Here is a 24,491-nt window from a genome sequence, read left to right on the forward strand (position 1 = left end):
GTTAATCACTCCTCTATCTCTTCTCACTGGAATTTGAGTTTTTGGAGAACTTGGAATTTACAGGCTTGACCTGATGAACGTAATGGAGGGAAGAACAACAGGCTTTTGATATAATGCTGGTTTGAGTCAGAGAGAGATGTGAAAGCCTATTAGGTGCTGCTGAAATGGCCATGAACTGGTTAATCTGGGGTCTGCTCTTGCCCTGAGACGTGGCAATTTGGGAATGGAAAGGGCTGGTAACTCAGGCCTAGAACAGCATGGCCTGCGCTCATTTGGGACCTGATTGTTTCTCTAACCAGCTAATAAACATTTTACAGTCATTCATTTTTTTCCTATTTCTAGTGAGTATCTGACAAAATAGATAATTCCATAACATTAAACCAATCTTTAAAAATTCAGGGTTTTATGGGTGAACCTTGAGAACATTATGCTAAGTGAAATAAGTCAGACAGAAAAAGCTAAGAGCCATATGATTTCACTCATATGTGGGGTATAAAACTGAACCTTATGAACACAAACAGCAGTGTGCCGGGGGGTGGGCAGGGAAGGGGGTCCTAATATGAGGTGACAGGAGAAGACTTGACTTTGGGTGGTGTACACATGGTGCTATATACAAACTTTGTAACTTCGAAATCCACACATGAAACCTACATGTTCATATTGACCAATGTCACCCCAATAAAATTTAATTTAAAAAATTCAGGATATTATATACTGTATTTCTGTTCATATGTTTTATCATACTTGGTTTTACAGATATAATGTGCATTCTCAAAGGATGATGAACTCTGATAATTAAATATGCTCCTTAATTACAAGTTATTTTGATACTTGAGAAAAATATTTGATACAGATCTGTTGGTAACATAATTTTGTCTAATCAAATGAATACTCTGAAAGTTATAATAAAACACTGCTTTATCAACACATTTAAGGTATATTGTTTCCCTCCAAATTTGAAAATTATCGAAAAAATAGTCTTTCTCCATAGGAAATATATAAATAAGAAGTAAATATTAAAAAAGCACATTATCAGCCTGGCCAGAGTGGCTCAGTTGATTGAGCATCATCCTGTGAACCAAAAGGTTGCTGGTTTGAATCCCGGCCAGAGCACATGCCTGGGTTGAGGATTCGGTCCCTGGTCAGGGTTTGTACAGAAGGCAACTGATCTATGTTTCTTTCCCACATAGATGTTTCTCTCTCTCTCTCTCTCCCTTCCTGTCTCTAAGCATGTCCTCGGGTGAGGATTTAAAAAAACACAAATAATCCCCCAAACAAACAAAAAGCACATATCAAATAATTATGCATATTTAGCTATATCAAATACTATTTTACACCAATAAAATACTTGAATATTTATTTTTTATAATTTTTATTTTTTACTCATTTTATGAATTAATAATTCATATGATAAAGGAAGGACACTAGTAATTTGAACTATTATTCTAGTTTTAAATTTTTACTACAAATGGGAAGAACACCTTTATTTTTTCAAAAGTTCCCAAGTGGATAGAAAAAGACAATAAATATCTAAGTCATTATTTTTTCTTTGAAATTTTTAAAAAATATTTTCTTGATTTTGGAGAGAGAGGGGAAGGAAGAGAGAGAGAGAGAGAGAGAGAGAGAGAGAGAGAGAGAGAAAGAAAGAGAAAGAAACATTGATGTGAGAGAGCAACATTGATCCACCGCCTCCTGCACTTCCTGACTGGGGATTGATCCTGCCACCCAGGCATATGGACTTCACTGGGCATCTAACCTCCTGGTGCATGGGATGAAGCCCAACCAACTGAGCCACTCGGGCCGGGCTATACAACCATTTTTAATGAACAATGCTCAGCCATCCTCAGCCTGAAAATATTTAACAACTCTTCCAGGATAAATAACAGTTCCATTCTCTTTTTATCTCTAACATGGCTTTGCAAAGAACTTTGTATGGAATAGGTGCGTGACAAATGCTTTTAGAAACAATTAAATAATGGATGCAGAAACAAAGAGAAGCTAGTACACAAAGAAGTTAAGACTGTGCTGAAAGCAAAGCCCACATTAAATGTCTTGAATGGTTGGGATATTGAGAGTAAACTTAAAAACATAGTTTTTATATGTAAAAAGTTATCCATTTCATTAACCTTCATTTGGAAAATCATTTTTTTTAAATTTAAACCAGTGATTTAAAATTTTGTCCTGGCCTGAAGTTTCTGGTGCTATGCCTCAATTATCTCTCCTTGTCATAACCCCCCTCCCAACCCCAAACAATGGACCAATAGATATAAGTAGCCAAATTCAGAAAACAATGTTTTCTTTCTTTCTTTCTTTTTTTACAAAGACCTACAAATTCAGAAAGCAATCTTAATCCAAAATCTTTTTTAAAAATAACCTAACTTTTGAAATTAAAATACATAATTTCAAAGCTGCTGGATGAAACTTTTCCTCATCAGTTTTGACTGTGCAGCATTTCCCATGGCCCGCACTCTTCTCCTGAACGTGGTGCTTGTTCAGCACCATTCTCCTCTCCATTATCATGTATTCAGGAGAGATGAGCATTGCCTTTCAGTGTGTATATAACACTTGTCCCCCAGGTATTCAGGCTCTTTTCTCCTGATTAAGAAGCTCAGCTGCAATATTCAACACTTTAAAAAAAATTAATGTCTTTTCCTGAGTCACCATCTAATATTGTACCTGGGGATTTCAAGGTCAATGTGTGTGATAGCTCAACACTGAGCATCTTAACTATGTGGGATCATTGCAAACATGAAAAGGATGCTTTATGTACTTGCTATCTGAAAGTGAATGTGAAAGCATGTAAAATTTAAGATACAAAAAGCTTAGGGAAATATTACAATTGATTACTCTTAGACACAGCTTGACATTCCTGAAGAATAAATATTAAAGAGTAACTCTTCTTCAAAGATATGAAAATTCACTCATTCAGGTATTCAATAATTATTCATTGGGAACCTACTGGGTACATAACGCAACGGTACACTGATGGGTAGCAAAGATGTATATCATATCATGTTGTCCATTTCCTAGAGGACTTGACCAACAAAGCAGAAAGAAAGAGGATTGATTATTGTAAATGATGTTGAAAGTTAATCTTTTTTAAAAATATATATTTTATTGATTTTTCACAGAGAGGAACGGAGAGGGATAGAGAGTCAGAAACATCAATGAGAGAGAAATATCGATCAGCTGCCTCTTGCACACCCCCTACTGGGGATGTGCCTGTAACCAAGGCACATGCCCTTGACCGGAATCGAACCTGGGAACCTTCAGTCCGCAGGCCGCCGCTCTATCCACTGAGCCAAACCGGCTACGGCTGAAAGTTAATTTTTACGTACAGTAACATGACCAGGAAAACCTTTAACAACCTTATCCCCCAAGAACACATTATATATTACTCACGAATAGCCAAGGATAATTTTAAAAAGACTCTTCAGTGGAGGAAGTGGACCTAAACTGTATTTGATTGAGGACAGATAATCTGAACACCAATGGTTTAAAAAATTTCCAAGTGAAATGAGATCAGCCTGACTTGATAATAAGGGGTATGTTTTCTGAGATAATTACACAAATTTAAAGCAAAAGGTGTCAGTACAATGCAACATTGTGATCCCATGATTAGAGGGGGGATTTTGTATATATGGAGCTACTCATTCTCTAAGGACATAATGAATAGCCCTTGAAACTAAGGGAACTAGAATAATCCAATTGGTTACGGAAGAAAATCATTTAAAAGCTTTTTTCTATGAAGACACGATCTTTCAAGTTGTGAGCTAGATTGTCAAGAGACTGAAATTTTAACACTGCTGAATTATGTCACGGAATTGTTCTGTAAAGTACAGTATTATTATTTTCCCTAAATTTTCTATGTAGCTTACAAGTTTGATGGAAAGGTGCATGGCTTTATATCACATTATATCTTTTAGTATTCAAACTTTAATCACAGGCTAGAGATTGGAGCTACTACAAGTTCATGGTCTTGAACATCAGCCTGGACCTTAATGTTACCTGGAGGATGCCTGGCAGGTGTGGTTCAGCGGTTGAGCATTGATCCAGGAACCAAAAAGTCACTGGTCAGGGCACATGCCTGGGTTTCGGGCTTGATCCCCAGTAGGTGACATACAGGAGGCAGCCGATGGATGATGTGTTTCTATCTCTCTATCCCTCTCCCTTCCTCTCTCTCTCTCAATAAAAATATATTTAAAAAAAATGCTATCTGGAGGAGACTGGAGAAATCCACTTGGTTGAAACTTACTGACTGAAGACAAAAGATATACAAATGCCGACATTTGGGTGCTCCCATGAAACTATTAGTTTCCTTCACCCTATGCTGAGGCCCATTAGCTGACCAAAGAGCTTCTAATTAGCTTTTCAGGACCTCACCATTAGCTATGAACAGACAGCTCATGATCACTAGACATCTGAGGAAGACTTGTAATGTGGCAACAAAGACCAAAGCAAACAGAGAAAATAAATTCAGAAAAAATAGAAGTAAGCATTGGGGAGCGGTAGAAAATGTTTTTAAAAATTATCTATGACATCAGAGTGATGGAGAGTTTCTATCGTGATATCGAAAAAAAGAAGAAAAGCTTACAGATATTACTTTACACAGCAGAGAGGAATTTAAGAATCACGTCAGGAAATCTGTGGCTGAATTATGACAGGTATACAGGAAACTAAGCAAATAAACACACACACACACACACACACACACACACACACACACACACACACACACACCAGGCAATTATTCCTTTCAGGAAAAAACAGAGTTGAACAAGAAAGGAAACAAAATTATATACATTATGAGGCTCAACTATGAGCAATATTTACATAAGGTAATAATGTAAACTCAATAATTGTGCTATAACTATATTGGAAAAACAAGGGAGAAATGAGTGTGTGTGTGTGTGTGTGTGTGTGTGTGTGTGTGTGTGTGTGTGTTGGTGTTGCAGTAAATCCTTACTCTCCATATTGGGAAGTCAGTAGATAATGTTCAAAACTGTAAACCCAAGGAAGAGTAGTGTTAAGTTGAACCATCTGCAATTCTTGATATTAACCACTTTTTACCTACAAAAATGGCAATTTCTTATGATTCAACCTAATATAAGTATTACTTACAAATATGGAAGAACTATCTGGAAGAGTTAAAGGGTGAGTGAATGAGGGTGGAGTGGAAAGTTTTTGCTATAAGCTTTATAGAACTATTTGGTATCTATCTATCTATCATCTATCTATCTATCTATCTATCTATCTATCTATCTATCTATCTATCTATCTATCATCATCATCTATCTAATCTCTATACATAAAGAGTCAGGGTCTGTAACATCCAAAATAACAAAATGACCAAAGGCTCGATTGGAAGTCGATATTTTCAAATTACTGCTGCTGCTGTAGGTGCCCAGGCCTAGAACTGACTGCCTAAGGGGCTGCGAATCAGGCCCAAAGAGAGGCCTGCAGAGAGAAGCAGGGTCTGATCCGTAGCCTCCGTGGCAGCTGTTGCCTCTCTCTTTTGCTCTGGGCCTAGCCAGCTGCCATGCCTCTTTCTTTCCGGGCTCTGCTGGGGCTACTGATCAGGCCCGTTGATAGGCCCAGAGATGGTGACTGGCATAGAGACCGACCAATCAGAACCAAATCTGGGTGAAGTGTGAGGAGCCAGTGGCTGCCTAGGAGGCAGAGCTTTTGATGCTGATTGGCATAGAAACTGACCAATCAGAACCTAATCTGGGTAAACTGTGAAGGCAGAACCTAAGGTGGGGGCTGAGGAGGGGTTTTAAGGGCAACAGCTGTTTGGCATAAGGTGTAAGAAAGCGGTTCAATTTTTTAATGACTGGTTTGGCAGTATAGTGCATATGGCTGACTATCAGTCCAGATATAGGGATTATGTATTTTTGTCTGTCAAGAGCATCTCCTCCAGATGAAAAAGGCTCTCCCCCACCTCATTTAAGCAATCCTATCCTATATAATCTATCTATACTACTAAAAGAGTTATATGCTAATTAGACTGGGTCGAATGGCCATCTTCCGGATGTTTGATTTCCCTTTGGACAAAGCCATGGTAGTGGGGGCTGAGGCAGAGGCCATTAGGGGCAATCAGGCCAGCAGGGGAGGGCAGTTGGGGGCAAGATCAGGCCTGCAGGGGAGGGCAGTTGGGGACAACTAGTTCAGCAAGGGAGAGCAGTTGAGGGAGAGATCAGGCTGGCAGGGGAGGGCCTTTGGGGGTGAGAATTGGCCGGCAGGGGAGGGCAGTTAGGGGTGATCAGGCCAACAGAGGAGGGCCGTTGGGGGCAACCAGGTCAGTAGGGGAGGGCAGTTGGGGGCGAGATCAGGCTGGCAGAGGAGGGTAGTTGGGGAGAGATCAGGCTGACAGGGGAGGGCAGTTAGAGGCAACCAAGCTGGCAGGGGAGGGCAGTTGGGGGTGAAATCAGGCTGGCAAGGAAGGGCAATTAGGGGCTATCAGGCAGGCAGGCAGAGAAGTTAGGGGTGATTAAGCAGGCAGGCAGAGGGGTTAGGAGCAATCAGGCAGGCAGATAAAGGCAGTTAGGGGTGATCAGGCAGGCAGGCACGTGTGCGGTTAGGAGTCAGTGGTCCCAGATTGCGAGGGGGATGTTTGACCATTGGTCAGACATTCCCTAAGGGGTCCCTGACCATTGTTCAGACATTCCCTAAGGGGTCCCCAATTGGAGACGGTGCAGGCTAGTCTGAGGGACCCCCCGTGCATAAATTTTGTGCACTGGGCCACTAGTCTATAATAGTAAAAGTGTAATATGCTAATTAGACAGGACATCCTTCCAGATGACCTTCCAGACGAAGCCAGGGCTGTGAAGGAAGCCTGGGTCCTGGGTGCCAGAGGGAAGCTGGAGCTGGGGGAAGGAAGTCCTACTCTTGCACGAATTTTGTGCATTGTGCCTCTAGTTTTAGTTAATATGCATATATTAATTTAATAAAAATTAAATTAATAAAAGAATGAATAAGTGGCTAATTTTCAAATTACCTATGTGAAAAGAGCCAACTTTACTTTAGGGATGATTAGTAGCAGTAATTGATCTGATTGTGCTCACCTTTTCTCCTTTAAGGATTTCTACCTTTTTTAAAAAATGACTTTTAGGAGAACTTTCCCTGAAAAGACAAAAATAGTCTGTTCTAATAGCTCATTTGGAACTCTAATTGGAAATTCGGTTGTGTCTTCTTCCAATTAAGCTAATTAAAGTGGAACTCTGATTGGGCCCTGGGAGAGGAGAGGTTCCCTAGCTGAGACTCATAGAATAACAGCTGACTTTAAAAAGAGAAAAATAGAAGCAAATGCTTAGGAAGCCTGGTGAATCAACTCTAGAGAGATTTTAATGATTTACTTATTGACTGACACATGCAGGGAAAGTAGCCAGAAAAGTTGTGAAAAACAGGTGGTAGAGTGGAGAGCTTCACCTGAGGTTTTAAATTGATGTGTATGAACCACTCCTGGTACTTTAATTGGAAACTTCAATTCCTTTCTAGGGAGAGCACCCGTTTTAATCCCCTTATCATTGGATAGACAAGCCCATGCTTTGAATACAACAGGTAAAGGACGGTGGAAAACATGTAAAAATATTAGAACTTTCATCTCTCCTGGTCTCTTCCAGAACCTTCCTTGCTAACCTGACTGACCTCTCCACAGCTCCGTGAGCATGCCTTTGTCTGGTTACCTCAATAATTTCACTTCTATCTCAAATTCTGGTGTGCATACAAATCACAAGGAAATCTTCCATAAATGCATATTCCCAAACCCTGCCCTTATTTTCTTTGTAATGTCTTTGAATTCATTATGCACAGCACATATCAGTACCTATTTGCTCTCAGATGACCTACAGGTGAAAAAAGCCAAAATAAAAAAAAAGGAGGGTTTCAGATTATGTTTTCCCCTGAAAATGGTGGCAGAGTAAGTGGAAGCTTACTCAGGACCGAACTGGAATTACAGCTAAAATATAGGAAAACCACCCTGAATAAGCAACTGAAAACTACCTGGAGAGAACCCTGATAGCCAAGGACGGGAAGTGAGGACTGCATAGAGACTGGCAGGAAGTGCGGAGGTGTGAGAGGGCGGGCCAGGCTCCCTCAGCAACTGAAGCTCCAGAAAGATATCTCAGATGTGGGGGTTCCCACTGAGGACTCCGGGGTCTAAACCCCTAGCTGGACTCCCCAACCCAGAGCACCAGAAAAGGAGGGCTTCAAAATACAGAAGGAAAATTGCAAAAATAAGATCAGCAAGAGTCTAAGGGCTCATATAACGATGTAATGTAAACCAGCAAACCGCAACTTGACTCACGTCTATAAGGTAAAGTGTGGGTGTATTTTCATGGTTTAATATACTGAAGGTGGAGCCTCCAACTTTGGAATGCTACAGCCCCGGTTGTTTCTGGGATCCGGGGATTTGCATTTTAGAGAAACACCCAGGGACTTTGCCGTGGGTTGTAACACTCTTCTCAGGCCCCGCTCAAGTCTCAATGCCCAAACCAACCTGCCCCTCACCTTTTCTGATTTGAGAGCTATCATTTGAATCTTGATGTCATTTTTACCAAATTCCAGTCAGGTAGATATATTTCTTTGGATCCAAAGGGACCTAAACAGTCTAGAGTTCATATGTTTATTGTTTTTCAATACAACTTAATTGTTAAATATATATTCAATTTGATTTAATTTTTGTAACTTTGCAAGATTCTTCATATAAATGTATTCCCAAACCAGAAAACACTTTGTCACAATCCTCTTGATTTACGATAAAGAAAAATGTATCTTATGCATAAAATAGGAAAGTTCTCAACACATAAGAGAGGTTCAAAGGTCGAAGACTGGCTCAACCTTAGTATGTTTATTTTATATGTTTTCATACTATAAATGAGCACTTGTATAATGCTTGACATAGTAAAGCATAAGAAGACTGTTATAAATTAGCATTACATTGGAAATAGTGACATTCTGAGGTAACTTTCAGCTCTTTCTGAATCTCTGCAAAAGCCGTAAGTCAGGAATGAAGCAGGTGTCTCCTAAGCTTTTGATCCGGACACTCTGAGGATGAGACATAATGACAATAACATAAAATATTTCAGATCAATAACCTTCAGCCTCCCCATTTTGTAATGGCTGAAAGGATGGACAGGGAAGGTGAAAAGAATTATTGTGTTTTCTTCTGGAATTCATCTGCTCTTCTGGCTCCCTCAGCAGCTCAGCAGTAAGCTCAGACATGCCTCATCTTCCTTCAAACTCTAACTCTTCATGTTACCTCAGCCCCTGAGAACCGAGCTGGAATATCAGTGAAAGGTTGTAGAAGGAAACCCTAAAGTTGAGTTTCTGTTGCTCATAGGAATCAGGGTTTAAAACAGAAATTATGTTAAGTTATAGAAAAATACAGAAAGTACATTAGTTTATTAACAAAGATTTGTAGCTACTGCTCTGCCATACCACCTAACTGGACAGTAGGGTTTTCCAGGGATAACACAGACACCATGTCATGGGGTGGGCACCTGGATTCAGTGGGAGCTCATGGCCAGAGCAGGTCTCCCTTCCTCCTCCTCCTTTAATCATGGAGTCTGAATTGCCTGAAAAGCAACAGGAAGTTCGAATTCCCTTCCTTTCTCTCTCCACCCTACAAAGGGCTTACCACAGTTTGATATTTGAAATATCAATGTTGTCAATATTATTACATAATTGATTAGAGCTTTTGCAGTTTTGGGTGGAGTTTCATATTTCTTGGAAATAATTTTCCTTGTGACACTGTTCCAATTTTATAATAGGAATCAGTTGGGTAATTAGGGTTAATAGGCAGAATTTTGCTTTTCAAATTCTTTTTTTCTTTTTTTTTTTTAAATTCATGGAGCATTTGGCCTAATCTTATAGAGAGGAATATCTTAGCGCCTGCAGCCATCAGCAGAGTCCAACCTCATCTGAATTTGAATAAAGGAAAAAAGAATCCTTTTTCCCCTTCCAATATTTCTCTCAAACGGATGAGATAGGATGGTGCATACACAGGGGGAAATGTGGGGATCAGTGGCAAGACTGAGTTAGAAGAAGTGAGTTTAATTCTAATTCCTGTGATGGGATCTAAGGACAATGACCTCACTTGGTGAGATGGGAGTGCTACAGCCTATTGCATGGGGCTTCTGTGAGAGTTATATGAAGTTGTAGATATGATCGTTATTTCAAAAGTGCTGTATAAAAGTAAGGCATTATTATCAGGTGGCCAAGCAAAATTAAAAGCTTTAATAAAACCCATCCTTTACTCACTGCAAGGAGACATTTTCTTACCAATGTGCAAACAAGACATATTTGCCATTGAAAGTGAAATTTCTGAGACTAGATGGCTCAGGAAGCAATAAAGATGATCAAATATGTCAAGGGAGACATTTTAAAAAAGGAATAAGTATATTATAGCAGAAGTAGGAGACAATCTACTTCTTTTAAAGAGCCATATCTATTCATAGCATATTTGGAAAAGTATTGAATTCAGGAATATGAGACCTAGAAAAGTGATCTAAAGAGTCAGGGTGTCATTCAGTATAAAATGTTTAGTCAGGCAAACTAAGATTAATAACAGGAGATTAAATCATGGCCGTCCTTGAGGGAAGGATATGCACAGTGAAGGGTGCATGTCTGTGTATTCCTATCACCTTGATCCATGCCTTGCCCATAGTAGTTTCTCAAATGACTTTTGCAGAATGAATGTAAAGGCTGAGGAGTATACCTGAGAAGAGATATACATCAGCCAAGCTGATATTATATCTGAATTGTTCAAACAGAGATACGTGCTGGTTGGTTCTGATTTATGAAATAAAAGTGTGAGCTAATTACAATGGCAGACTGAGCCTTTTAGCTTTCTTAATTATTCCAAATTTTTGACAGTCTCAGGATCAGAATGCTTTCCCCAAATATCAGTGGTGAGTAGTCAACGACACTTAGAATGAAAAAAAAAAACAGGTTTCACAGGAGAACGGAATCTCTTTGGTTTGGGATGGCAAATAGGTCAGCATTATTCTGTTGTGATGGCTGCTGGGATTCTAAGGCTAGGGGATCTGTGAGTCAATTGATTAGCAATATCAGCCGTGGGTGCCGGAGTCAGGGATGGTACACAAACACTTTCTCAAAGGGGTTTCCAATTTGAACGTTGAATTTGTAAATGACCTCCTACGTCCTCTTCTGATAACAGCCTCATGATTATTATGCGACCTGACTTATTATGGTGACTAAAATTGGGAGGAATTGGGAAAGGTATTGCAAGATTGACAGAGAGTGAAACTATGCTCACCAGACAGAATGTGTTTGTGTGTGAATATCTCCCAGCCCACGTCCAGTTAGTTTGGGCCACATGACTGAGTTCTGGCCAATGAGATGTGAGCAGAAGTGGTATAAACCATGTATGGGCCTGCCCCTTAGAAACATCCCATATGATCAGCCAGCAGCTCTCTTCCGCTGCCACAATAAACCTTGGGGCATTGTGCTCCAAATGCAAAGCTGCAAGGGGAGAAAGGCCCACAACCACCCTGAACTTCAAAGGATCGAGGCACAAGCCTCATGGAGATGCTAGGTTTTGTACTGTTGCAGCAGTAGAGTGAATGACCGTAATACATACCAGTAATTACTATGGGTAGTGGTTCGTTATCGTGATGGGAAATGTTTGCAGCAATCTGCTTCCTGAACTGCGCCTTTGAGACAGTGCATTGCACTGCCTGCCTATGTCACCATTAGGTCAGGGAGGTCTCCTGGATCCTGTGGGCTCTGCTTGCCCCTGGGCTGGTGCAGAGCAGGGGGTGGGGCGGTCCATGTACTATCCTTCAGAAAGTGTATTTCTAATAGCATCCTTCCTTTCTATGGATTTCTGTACATGACCAAGTTAATTTTAAACCAAACAGCAGGAAACAAAAGTAAAAACAAAACAACATCAAAACCTAGCTGCTCGCCCTAACTGGTTTGGCTCAATGGATAGAGCGTCGGCCTGCGGACTGAAAGGTCCCAGGTTTGACTCCGGTCAAGGGCATGTACCTTGGTTGCGGGCACATCCCCAGCAGGAGGTGTACAGGAGGCAGCTGATCAATGTTTCTCTCTCATTGATGTTTCTGACTCTCTATTCCTCTCCCTTCCTCTCTGTAAAAAAATCAATAAAATATATTAACAACAAAAACCTAGCTGCTCTGGCATTGGTGAGCCTCTGTTTCTGGTGCTACGTGATTTTCCAAGCTGAGACGCCTCCAGGGACCTCAGCTGAGATCAATGGCGTAGCTTAAATATTCCTCTCTTTTCTGTCTTTCCCCAGCTATTCTTCTTGATTTCTTATCTTCCTTTATCTCAATTTTGCTAATTCCTAATCCTCCCATACAGCCCTCCATTGGGGCAGACATAGTTTCTCTAACCTATCCACACTGTCATCTGTACCTCTCTGAAGACACCTCCAGGCCACCTCCTGAAGGTTACTATAGTTATGTAATCACAATATTTACAGTACACTTATGGCGGCCCTTCCTCCTAGATTAGTGGTAGGCAAACTGCGGCCCCTTGAGTGTGGCTCTTCCACAAAATACCACGTGCGGGTATGTACGTACAGTGCGATTGAAACTTAGTGGCCACACTCAAGGGGCCAAAGAGCTGCACGTGGCTCGCGAGCCGCAGTTTGCCGACCATTGAGACCATGAGCTTTTGGAGAGTAGGGAAAATACAGCTATCTGGCTCCTGTGGAATATTCTACAGCACACAGCAAAGTGCCTAGCTGTATTGAACACATGAATGAATAAACGAAAATCTCCTTTGCAAAGCTATGAATTCTCCCAGTTTAAAAATTATGAAATAGCCTCTGTAGAAATAGGAGGCAGCTTAAAAAAAGGCCAAGCATGTAAAATATTATAGCTCTGAATATACAAAAACATTGTATTTACTCATAGTATCAGAATGCTGGATGGATTTTATTATTTCCCTCTGGTCTGGTTCTTGCTTTTCCTTTTCCTTTTTTAAATCTGAGGTCCGTAGACAATTGCTTTTATGGGAGTAAAATAAAGGATGGAGATTTGGGATTGACAAAAATATAGAACTGTCCCCCCCCCCTTTTTTTAAAATCTAAAGCAGTTACCATAAGGATAAACGGGTTTCTTCTCAATGCAGCAATTCCATAAATAATAGAGGAGTTTTTGTCCCACCAGTGAGAAGTTTGCAGGGCAGTGCCCACGACATATATATTTCTGGCTGGGAGAAGCTATGGTTTTACAAGCTAATTATTATATAACAAGTTGGCTTTCGTTAGCTATCTGGGAAGTTAAAACAGCAGGTTCAGAAAGATAAAGTGTGCAGCCACGTGTACATTTTAAAAACTCTGATTACAAACAACAGTTTGAGAGAATGGAAAAAAAAACAAGTTAGAAAAAAACAGTTTATTAAGTAATATCATATAAATAACTTGTTACAAAAATTGATCTGCAAAAGGCATATTTACTCTTTGTGAGAAATCACTTTTTAAATTGCATTCTTTGCAAATGTATACGTCTAAGAGAACAAAGGGAAATCAGAGAAGCCGTTTCAAGGAGCGTGTACTTGCCATTGGATTACAAGAGGCCTGGCCACAGTGAGCTGGAAGGTAGTGGTCTCACCCCTTCCTTCTGATACAGAAAACTTGCTCATGTAACCTGTGACGTCTGAACCTCTCCCTAACTAGGAATGTTGATGAGAGCTGAGCAGCGATTGTTTCCATCCGGTGTTCTCACTGCCGAAGACACGAGCAATACTGAGAAAAATGATATGAACCGAGCACTCCAGCCAGTAAATCTTCAAGGGTGGCATCGGCTTCACTTTGTACTTGGGAGTGTTTTTAATTAAAAACAATCAATACCCGAAAGCTTTGATTTTTCTGGGTTGAAAAATCACAAATCACAGTAGGAGAAAGCCAAATTGCCTTAGCTCGATACTACCGAAGACGCATGTAGCATTTATTATAAGGCCTATTCTTATGCAGTGTACTTTCAAAGCAATGAAAATAATCACAAACAAAAGAGTACAGTGGTTTGGAAGCGTTCCTATGTTTCTTCCGAGAAGATCAGTTTTACGTTTGCTACACGGCATTCCCCCTGGATGCCTAGTAATTCTATACATTTGATTCCTTAATAAACACTAAACTAACAGATCATAGAAAACTAAAAGCTCATCGAAGGTGCCTCTAGACATATTTACATGAATAGCACAGTCTCGCAGGAAAGACCAAGATCTCATTATAGTGGAAAGCTTTTTCCACAACGCTGGGTCCATGCCTCATTTGTCAAATTAACCCCATTTGAAGAGAAATTTGAGTTTGTGGTCCATGGGTTTTCAAAAAAAAGAAAAAAGGAAAAGAAAAAGAATTAAGTAATTCATAAAAGCTCTTTTGAAATTAATCTAATAACCCAGTGGCTCTTCAGCTAAGTGCCTGGGTCCTGACTGAGACAGTGGGTAAAAGGCTCTGTTTCCATCTGACCTCCTTTCGGCACTTTCATCTATCTGCTGGCTCTGGTCGGGCTAATGTTCCCCCCAAATTAAAAAATGAAAATGCATCATAAATAAGGTATTACAAAATGGGGAGTAGATTAAAGATTGTCTCAGCAATGCTTAAATTAAATTGACGATGCAGAGACCGTAAACGTGTGGCTTTAAAAATGAGCTATTTCTTTATTAACTTTTAACAAGCGTGCAAGTCATTGTATTTCTTTTCTAAGAGGGTATTAAATATGGTCAGGGTCTGATATATTTTAGTAGAGAATTATCCCTTCAGAAAATTATTCCATAAAGATGCCAGAGGGAGATTCAAAATGCTGCACTGTAATAGCACTGAACTTTTCAGGAGACCATACGGGGATCCTGTATTCTCTGGAAAAGAAAGCTGCCTGTCAGACCTTACAAAATAGTTCATCCTCCGGAAGATCCACACACAACGCCTTGCTCTTTCCTCTCTTACAATCTGATAAAGAAGGCTGACTTGTAGTGTTAATGTAAACGCAGTAGATTTTTCATCCCTTGTCACAATTCAAAAAAGATTTCATCTAGATAAAAACATAAAAGACAAAATTACACTAAAATGATCCTTTTCAGAGGATGCCTTGCAAAATAGTGGGGTCATGACTTTCTAGACTGTTCTTCCAAAGTAATTACACTACTTCAAAATTAGTGACTAAGATATAGTAATTTATTCGGTGGTGAATTTCCTGGGAAAAATACATTTAGCTATACCTGATTTAAATATTTGGTTTGTTCTCAGGATTCCACTCTGTTCTTTCCTTTCAACTGCATAGTCTTTTTGGTCCTTAAGTATATAGAACTGAGGAATGCCCAATCATAGTGTATACATTATTATCTCGAATAAAATATGCATTTCAAGACAAAACACTTGATATAAGGCCTTGTTCAGCAAGGATAACTAAAATTTATGTACTTGACAATGAAAATAATGGAAACATTCTGAAGTTAATTTGGATCCAAAAAGTTGAGATGCTTCTAGGATAAAGATTCAACTTTAAGAACTTTTTCATAACTTTTTGGGAGCTGAAAATGAAAACTCAACCACAAGTTTTTATACTGTGTTAAAATTGAATAGAAAATAGAGTTGCCCTAGCTGGATAGAGCATCGGCCTATGGCCTGAGGGGTCTTGGGTTTGATTCTGGTCAAGGGCATATGCCTGGGTTGTGGGCCAGATCCCCAGGGCAGGAGGCATGCAGGAGGCAGTCAATCAATGATTCTCTCTCATCATTGATGTTTCTATCTTTCTCTCCATTCCTCTCTGAAATAAATTAAAAAAAATATAAAAAACAAACAAACAAAAAAGAAAACAGAATCAATTTAAATCTGAACCTCCCTTTAAGCACCTAAACTGCAAAGCTAAAAAAAGCTCTGTAAAAAAAATATTTACTGTGCCTAGATCCCCTCTCTTATGGTTCTATGGAGCTATCTTTTCTTCTCCCCCATTAGATTTAGTTTTTTTATTTGGCGACAAATATATTCTAGGCCTTTCAGGAGGAAGTGGCCATGAAGTGAAGGGGCTTTAAATGTATGCACAATGGCTGAATGTATTTAAAATGTCAGCTTACTCCAGTGAACATCTTTGTGGTTTAAAGAAATTCTTGGGGGTGGGGGGCTCAGAAAGACCTCAAAGTTCCTGGAACAACCCATAAAAGCAATCTGCGTATATTAACTGAATTTTAGTTTCTTAGTAATTAAAGCAAATATTAAAATTTTATCTCTTTCTATTTTCATACTTCTCATCACAAACATCTAATATCAGGACAGAGACAATGTGAAAAGTGAGCTGAAAAATCTTAATTTTTTTTCTCCAGTGATCAGTTGTGTTGCCCCTGGTCCTTGACCTGATGCTTTGGTGGGAAGGAAGTTAGACCTGGGTGAAATAATGGAATGGTGATTCTTATTGTTTCCATGATGTCAAAGAGTCTTAATGGTAGGAAAATAGTACTCTGCCCTGATGCTAACAGGACCCTACTGCTAAATATTCAGCTCCAGTCTCAAATTATCCAATTTCTTAGACATTCACTTCATCGTCAGCTTCTGTGGTAAGAGATTAAATAGTTATTTCAATATTTAGTCATATTCACCTGATCTTGGTACACTGACTGTATCATCTTTAGGATGGGATAAAATATCTGGCCAATTACATCTCAAAGACTCTCACTTATGAGGAAAGAGTAAACCTTACCCTTAAATATTGGAAGTTGCTAGTGTCAGCCCTCAGACTTTCCAATTAATGCCAAAAGTTTGAAAGGAAGACTTCTGCTGATAGTTTTCTTTTTATAGAACTTTCTTGATTCAATTTGTTACATGACATAAAACATTATGATAGGAACTCTTTAATTTTACAGTAAGTCATGTGATTAAGGTGCTGGTCTATTGCTATAGATAACTAATTCTTATTAACTTTACTAAGCTACCTTTTTCCAGTGCTTACCTATGACTACGATATGTGTCACTTCATTACAAGGAAACCCTCCTGTAGTATCTTGTTTGCATTCCTATGTGTGTGTAACTAGGAAAAGAAAACCATAAAAGCAGGAAATAACCTAAGTGTGAAATACTTGTTAGTATACAGGGAAGTACTTTACAAAATAGGAAAACATTCAGGAAACACAAGGAATAACGTGGTTGTAAAAAATTTTCCCTCTAAATGGGTAATTCAAAACACTACATTTCTCTAATTTTAAAGGTGCCATCTTTACTTCCTGGGTAATATCTCTATTTAAAACTTAACTAAATGACAGTGTGTTTCCAAATAAAAATTATGTGCTGATATGACATTATCCCCAAATGGATATGACACTAAGATTATCTGTAGAAAATCAGCATTAATTGAAAATAAGTCTCTAAGATTAATAATTGAAGTCAGCATATTCTTAAGATATATGTATATGTGTATATATATATATATATATATATATATATATATATATATATATATATACATATACATACAGAGCCTGTTTTGTTTTTAAGTTTTCAAAATAAGGATGTTTTTATTACAGTACTTTGGAAATTTTTGATGACTTCCCATGAAGATTCTAATGATAAAAGTCATTAGAACAGCCACATGAAATAAATGATTTGAACCTGCCAAAAGGAATAGTTCAGTTCGGTTAGGTCTTCTGGATAATAACTATGATGCTAATTGCATAATTAGAGAAATAATAGATTTGGATGGATTGTACATTATCTTCTGTCATCATATGAGACCATTACTTTATCATTGTTCAAAGACAAAGAGAGCAGAGTTGCCATGGAAATAAAGTTAAAAACAATGAAAAAATATTAATGCCTTTGAAAGCCAACTATCATTTTAATTATAATCTTAAACACTCTTGTTGTAGGGAATCCAACTTTTCCCTTTGTAAGCATCTTCCAAGCATGTCATATGTAGGTTTTCACCATGATTTCAACGTTCATCTACATCTATCACGTTATATAAATATATAGGTGTTTCCGGATATGAAAGACAGGGTATCAGGTTCAAGTGTGACTAGCTCTTACCACCCCATTAAACTCTGAGAGTGGGATTTAAGTTTTATTTAATCTACCTTTACTAATGCAACTTAATTTAGTAAGACGTATCTGGAGAACATGAATTATTGTACCTCACACTGCTACTTTCAAGTATATATTAGAATAATACTGACAACAACTACAGACAAGAAGTTAAAATTTATCTCAGAAAAGTTCCTTCAAGAACTTTTTAAACAATTAGACTTACTTGTAATTAACCTACTGACGGTTGGAAAAAATTCAAGTGATCTGTGGTACATTTGGTGGCCCAGATTTTAAAATATGCTAAATATCTCCTTTGTTAATATTATTAGCTATTTTCAATTTTCCCTTCTATGGTACAAGGGCAAACTTTTACATGGCTAATATATAACAAATTATGAGTTAGTGGTAAGGAATGAGGTCTTATTTATTTTTATTTTTTTGGTTGTTTTTGAATGTCGCTATTTAATTTGCTCCTATTCCTTCAGAGGAATGAGAATCTCAAAACATTGGTGGATATCATGCTTAGAATAGTCACAGGTGTCAGAAAAAGTTCTTGAAGAACAAACAGGATGGGCAAATGTCATCTTAAATTCATTGCGACAGAAATACACACCCATACACATATAGTTCGTTGTCTCCTTGTGAGCTGATATATGGGAACAATTTCACGGTCGTTCCTCCCTTATTTCTTTTACTAAAACTATATTTTATCCTTAAAGAACAGTCCTTCATCCCATTAGCATCGAAAGGTGGAGTCAGAGCAGTCAGCTGACCTGAGTCGACGGGTGGAGTACGAAAGGCCAGGCCGGTGGGATGAACATGGTCCAAACTTCCCCCAGGGGATGCGGGGGCACGTCCTGCTCTCCATCCTCTCCTCCAGCACGGTGCCTGCGGGGCCGACGTGGTTAACTGGATGCACTAAAAAATAAACATTTGCCTCTTGGAAGCTCATAAAAGTGTACTAGAAAAGGGTCTCTGCCGTCGGAGCCACACGCCTGCAGCCATCGACTTGTTGAACCGGGCGGGACAGGGCACCCTCCGGGGAGCGGCGGGTCCCTGGGAAGAAACAGCCAGGCCACACAGTTCAGCATCCTACCGTCCCATGGAAAAGGCAACGGATTAGGAGTCCTTGTCGCTGTCGGCCCCTCCGTACAGGTCTGCGAGCTTTTTGAAGCGAGGGCCCCAGTCACTAAGGTAATCGTAGTCCTGGTCTCCCTCCGTGGTCACCGACTCCAGCGAGCTCAGGGAGTCGGCCACCGAGCCGGTGCCCTCGTAGGCGTAGGTGGCCAGGGAGTCGTAGGGCGGGGCCGTGGCGTCCGTGTCGTTTTCCTTCAACCTTTGGTTAATGAAATCGCGGACGTCGGTGTTGTCTCGGGCGGCCGGAGTCCGTCGGGGTAGGAAAAGGGCTTCGGGCACAATGTCCCGGCGCAATTTGTTGTCCTCGATGGCCTCGGGGTTCCGCAGGGTGCCGATATCGAAGGCCTGGGTGTCCTCCTCGCCGCCCCCCTCGTCGTTGTAACTGACAACATTGTCTCTGATGTCCTCTTTGGAAATGATCAGAGGCTCCTTTTTCCGCTGCCGCCGCAGAGCTGCGAACAGCGCCACGGTCACTGGAAGCAGAAACAAAACAGCAAGGGAAGGGGAGGTTAATGTGCCACCCAGTGCCAGCCCGGAGGGAAGCCTGGGCACCCAGGGCAGGTTTTAAAAGTCCTCTAGGCAAGTGCAGACTCAACTTTTACCTCTGTATGCGCGCATTTGCCTTCGTGCAGGATCAAAGCAGGACCCCAGAGAAACGGAGGAAATATTTGAAAGAAGGGCACCATTTAAGCAGAGGATAAAACAGTGCCAGGTTTTGTCAGTAGGTCCTTTTTGCTTTGAAATAACGAACTGGTTTCAAGGGAAGGGAATAGAGAAAATGCTAATAGAAAAAGAAAGCTCAGCCGGAGTGAGAGTACGGCAGGGAGAGTGCAAATTATGCTGAACACCCAAAACGCGCCGAGTCTGCTTAAAAGCACAAGGCTGGCACCTTCCCTACGTGTGGAAGGGCTTGCATAACTCCACATCTAAAATAACTTTTGCACTGTGCTTTCTTTTTTGTTTTCCTGAGAAGAGTGTAAAATTAGTTTCAAACCCAAAGTAGAGTTGTGACTATTTGCATACCTCTCCCATATCTGAGGCAACATTTCAGATAATACCTGGGGAGACCCAGATACAATTCCGAAAGCCACTTTGGATTTCAGCCCATTCGAAGGGGTCCGGTCATACACATGCCAGATTATTTCTGTTCAAGCTAAACAAAATGCACACGTTTAAGTGGGGATGAAAAAGAAAATCTTTCAAAGATTCATGTTCTGCAAGCTTATTGCCTGGATATTCAGTCTTGATTTTTTTTTCCCTCCTTAGTCAAATTAGAGATGAAGGAAGAGTTGTGTTTAAATAGCTCCTGATGTTTCTTCCCAGCTGGCTGGCTAGAACACAGCTGGCTACCTGTAGAGACACACATCTGCGAATGGACATATGGGTGGGAAAATAAAAACATAGCAACAGTGTAGAGAGACAACAGCTACCCAGGGCAGAACACGCCTTGTTAAACTGGGTTTGTGCAGGGGACTTTATTACAGGAAGTACCAGTAACATCTCTTTATTCTGTCATCCATAACATGGTCCCATTTTTAAACAAGCCATGAAAATTGAATTATCGCATTAAGAACACAAACAGCAGTGTGGTGGTTGCCAGAGGGCAGGGGGTGGGGGAAGAAAGGTGTCCTAATATGAGGTGACAGGAGAAGATTTGACTTTGGGTAGTGAGCACATGGTCCTATATGCAGATTTTGTAAATTAGTAATCCACACATGAAACCTATATGATCATGTTGGCTAATGTCACCCCAATAAAATAAAATAAAAATAAAATAAAAGAAGGATTGATGAATATTTGTATCTACCTATATAATAATGGATACATGCACACATTGTGTCTATACATTAACATTTTAGATGTTAATAGTATTGATAATTGGTTACCTATTGAGAGGGTTCTATGTGTCCAGCACTGGGCTAAGTGTTTTACATACTGATCTCATTTAATTATCATAATAGCCTACAAAATAGGTACCATCGTTATTAATTCCATTTTACATAGATACAAGCAGTTGAAATCGAGGTCAGCCAGACTACAAAGCCCATACTGAACCATGCTTTGACACATGTTTGGATTATAGACCATTTCTCAAGGCTATACAATTTTGCCTTTTTCACATGTGTGGTTGTATACATTGTTTTTTGCTGCCAGAGAGTATTCTGATGCCTCATTTGTCATGTCCATTCAGGGTATTTATTTATTCATTCATTCAATAAATATTTATGTAGTGCCTACTCTGTGTCAGGTTCAGGTCTTGGCACTATCAATAAAAAAATTGATCAAGGCCTAATAAGGTGGGCAGGTGGTGGTGGTAGAGGAGACAGAAAATAAACCATGTGCATAACAAATACAGAAAGTACTAAAAAGGTGATAAGTAGAGTCAGGAGGATGGGAGTGCTTCCATGCATGTTTGAGGGGCTATTTGTTTTGGGGGTAGATTGCATCATTGAGAAAGTGACATTCAAGCAAAGACATGAGGAGTTATCCAAGGAGCTCTCTGGTGAAGAGGTTAGAGGTAGAAGGCCCTGGAGAGAGAGTGCCTGGAGTGTTTGAGGAACAGCTAGGAGACCCTGTGGCTGGAGCAGCGGGAGCCAGGAGAGGAGAGCAGTAGGGAAGGGCCACCTCATGTGGGGTTGTGGGTGCTTCTGTATGCCTTCACTTTACTCTGGGGTCTGGGTAGGTAGAAATTGCAGGGCTTTGGGCAAAGGGATGCTCACAATCTACCTTTCTATACTGCCTTGCAGTGTGACCAGTGACATGGATTTGCAAAACAGAAGGTTGTGAGTAAGAGCAGCCGTTGGGATTAGAGAATAGCATCAAGCTAACTCACTCTCAAAAAATTAAACTCTGATATCCATGGGTTTGTTCCATTATTGAAGGCAGGCATTTATCACTTCCTAATTCTTCCCCAGCTTAAGCTACCTACATCTTTTATTTTAGTCCTACGTGTACCTAAAAGTGCAGCTGTCTAGGAGAGAGAGGGCATATCCAGTCATTCAAAGGCATTTATTCACTGCCTAATTCTCCTACAGCTACCACTGCCTAGATCTCTTCTTAGTAGCCCGAGGCACATCTGAACAGAATTTCTTGATAGTATAACTGTCAAGAAGAGAGAGCTTTCCAAAGCTAACTTTCATAAATGGAAAACGTGTGATCTAAGCACACGGAGCAAAAAAGTTCCGAGAGAGTAATTGACCAAGGCCGTGCCCTTCCCTGTCACTGAGCCTCCCCCTTCCCTTACTCCCTTGGGCAGAAGTCAGTAATAAAATTATTTTGGAGGAGGAGACCTGTGGAAAAAATTGTGCTCAAACCCCACCATATAACTTAGAAAGTAGCAAGGCATTGGGATCAGGTTTACTTAAAGGATTTCACTTGTCTAACTCCGTTTCCTTCTCTGAAAAGAGAAGCAATATCATAACGCCCAATGTCGTTGTCAGGAATGAGTTAATATATGTGAATGTTTTGCAAAATCTAAAGGATCATAGAGACACAAAATGTAGCGGTTGTTTTACTGTTTGTTTGTTTTTGTAAATAAAACAATAGTTGCCCCCTGACCCACTTTCTTGACTGCAGATCCCCTCCTATTTGGCTTTCCTTCTCTTATAAACCCTCAGGTTTGCTTCCACTTTCTTCCTCTGCCGCTTCACTTCCGGCTCTCTTTCAGCTACAGTGGTCGGCAAACTGCGGCTCGCGAGCCACATGCGGCTCTTTGGCCCCTTGAGTGTGGCTCTTCCGCAAAATACCACATGCGGGCGCGCACGTACAGTGCGATTGAAACTTCGTGGCCCAACTTTGTGGCCCATGCGCAGAAGTCGGTATTTTGTGGAAGAGCCACACTCAAGGGGCCAAAGAGCCGCATGTGGCTCGCGAGCCGCAGTTTGCTGACCGCTGGCCTAGAAGTTACCTTGTATTCCGTAACTTCACAAAGAAAGCAGAGTGCCACGTGGAAGCACAAGGCTCATGGGGACAAGATCTGAGTTTGGAACTTGGTTCTGTCACCTGTTAGCTGTGTGACTGCACATCTTGGAGCTTCAGTTTTCACATTGAAGATGCAGATGAATATATTGCCAGATGGGGCAGAGGTTTAAGTGAGAAAAAAACATTTGGAAAGTATCTTGCTCAGTGTCTGAGTCTAGTTAAAGGTTAAATTCCATTTTTCTTCTTTTTTAATGAGTATAGAATGTTGAAGAGATTAGACAAGATGTGGGAGGCACTGAGGCAAATTAGAAGTAATGAGGAGATAGCGAATTTAGTGGAGGGAAGGGATGGAAAGGGAGGGTAAAGGGGGCTGGTCAGGAGGAAGAAAAGGGGAAGGAGAAAATGGGTAGGTGATGAGGGAAAGAAGAATCACCTCTAGAGATGAGAATCGCTCTCCTTCCATAGACCATAATAGAGTCCATGGAATTCTACCTGCCCATCCAGCCCTTCTAAAAATAACTTCTTTTAAGAAATAAAAAATTAGAACTATTCATATTCTTCTCTTCCAAAACAGTTTTTACAGGCTCACCATTAGGAGCACTGATTTGTCTTTGCATACTGTCGTTTTTATTTATCCTCATATCTTAAAATACTTTCCCCAAAGATTAGATGACAAAGAGAATCACAGCACAGTTCTGTAGCTGAGTTTCAAGGCTTCTGTTATAATTAGCAAAGCTGATCTGGAATGTGAAGCTCTTGAGCAGAGATCCCTAGGCATTCTCATTCTCTTCTCGGAGAAATGTAGGTCTTACTTTGCTCTTCTCAAAGTCACTGTACTGTCACACCCCCCCCCTCCCCCCCCCCCCGCCACTCGCCGGGTAACCAGGTTAACTCTAAGTTCTTACTTTTCTTTTCCCATTGTGTAGCAAGCTATACAAATCTAAGTTTTATTTTTGGAAGTGTTGCATTAGCTAATATTTTATTTCTTAGTTCACAACAGCCAAGGTGCTGCTGGATCACTTTGAGCTCAGCTTATGTGCTTAATCTGTTGGTCGGGGGTAAAAAATTTCATTTGAATTATTGTTACACCTTGATTTTTGCTTTTCTTACATTTATACCTTTTAGGTCCCAGGTTTATTTCCTTGGTCACTGAAGTTCTTTATTATCTAGATTCTGAGAAATAATAGATATTATGCATGGCAATTATAGAGCAATGCTAAGAAGGTTGTTATTTAAGTGGGTTTAAGTTTGCTGAGTTAGAGAAAATTTATTTGCTTTTTGTTTTCCTGTATGAGAGAGAAAAAGTCATTGCATTCTTCTTTCCAGTTTCCTATTGATTTTTACACTTGACCTTCATAGCATGGGCCTTCATCAGATACTCCATGTCAGATGACTTTCATTCTTTAAAATTTAACAGTGTTTGTCAGGT

The 24,491-nt window shown here is 40.1% G+C and overlaps 1 protein-coding gene across 2 annotated transcripts in view; it reads right to left on the minus strand.

The window, feature by feature from the left end:
* Window positions 1-17,451: 17,451 nt before the first annotated feature.
* CDH6 (cadherin 6) overlaps window positions 17,452-24,491 on the minus strand; it is a 130,965-nt gene continuing 123,925 nt past the window's right edge. For both annotated transcript variants that reach the window (XM_059694739.1, XM_059694738.1), the window contains exon 12: window positions 17,452-19,614. In XM_059694739.1, the coding sequence (XP_059550722.1) occupies window positions 19,124-19,614 (491 nt within the window). In that variant the 3' untranslated portion in view covers window positions 17,452-19,123. The remainder of the gene's footprint in view (window positions 19,615-24,491) is intronic.

Source organism: Myotis daubentonii, chromosome 4, assembly GCF_963259705.1.
Source record: "Myotis daubentonii chromosome 4, mMyoDau2.1, whole genome shotgun sequence".
In the NCBI taxonomy this organism is placed as follows: Eukaryota; Metazoa; Chordata; class Mammalia; order Chiroptera; family Vespertilionidae; genus Myotis; species Myotis daubentonii.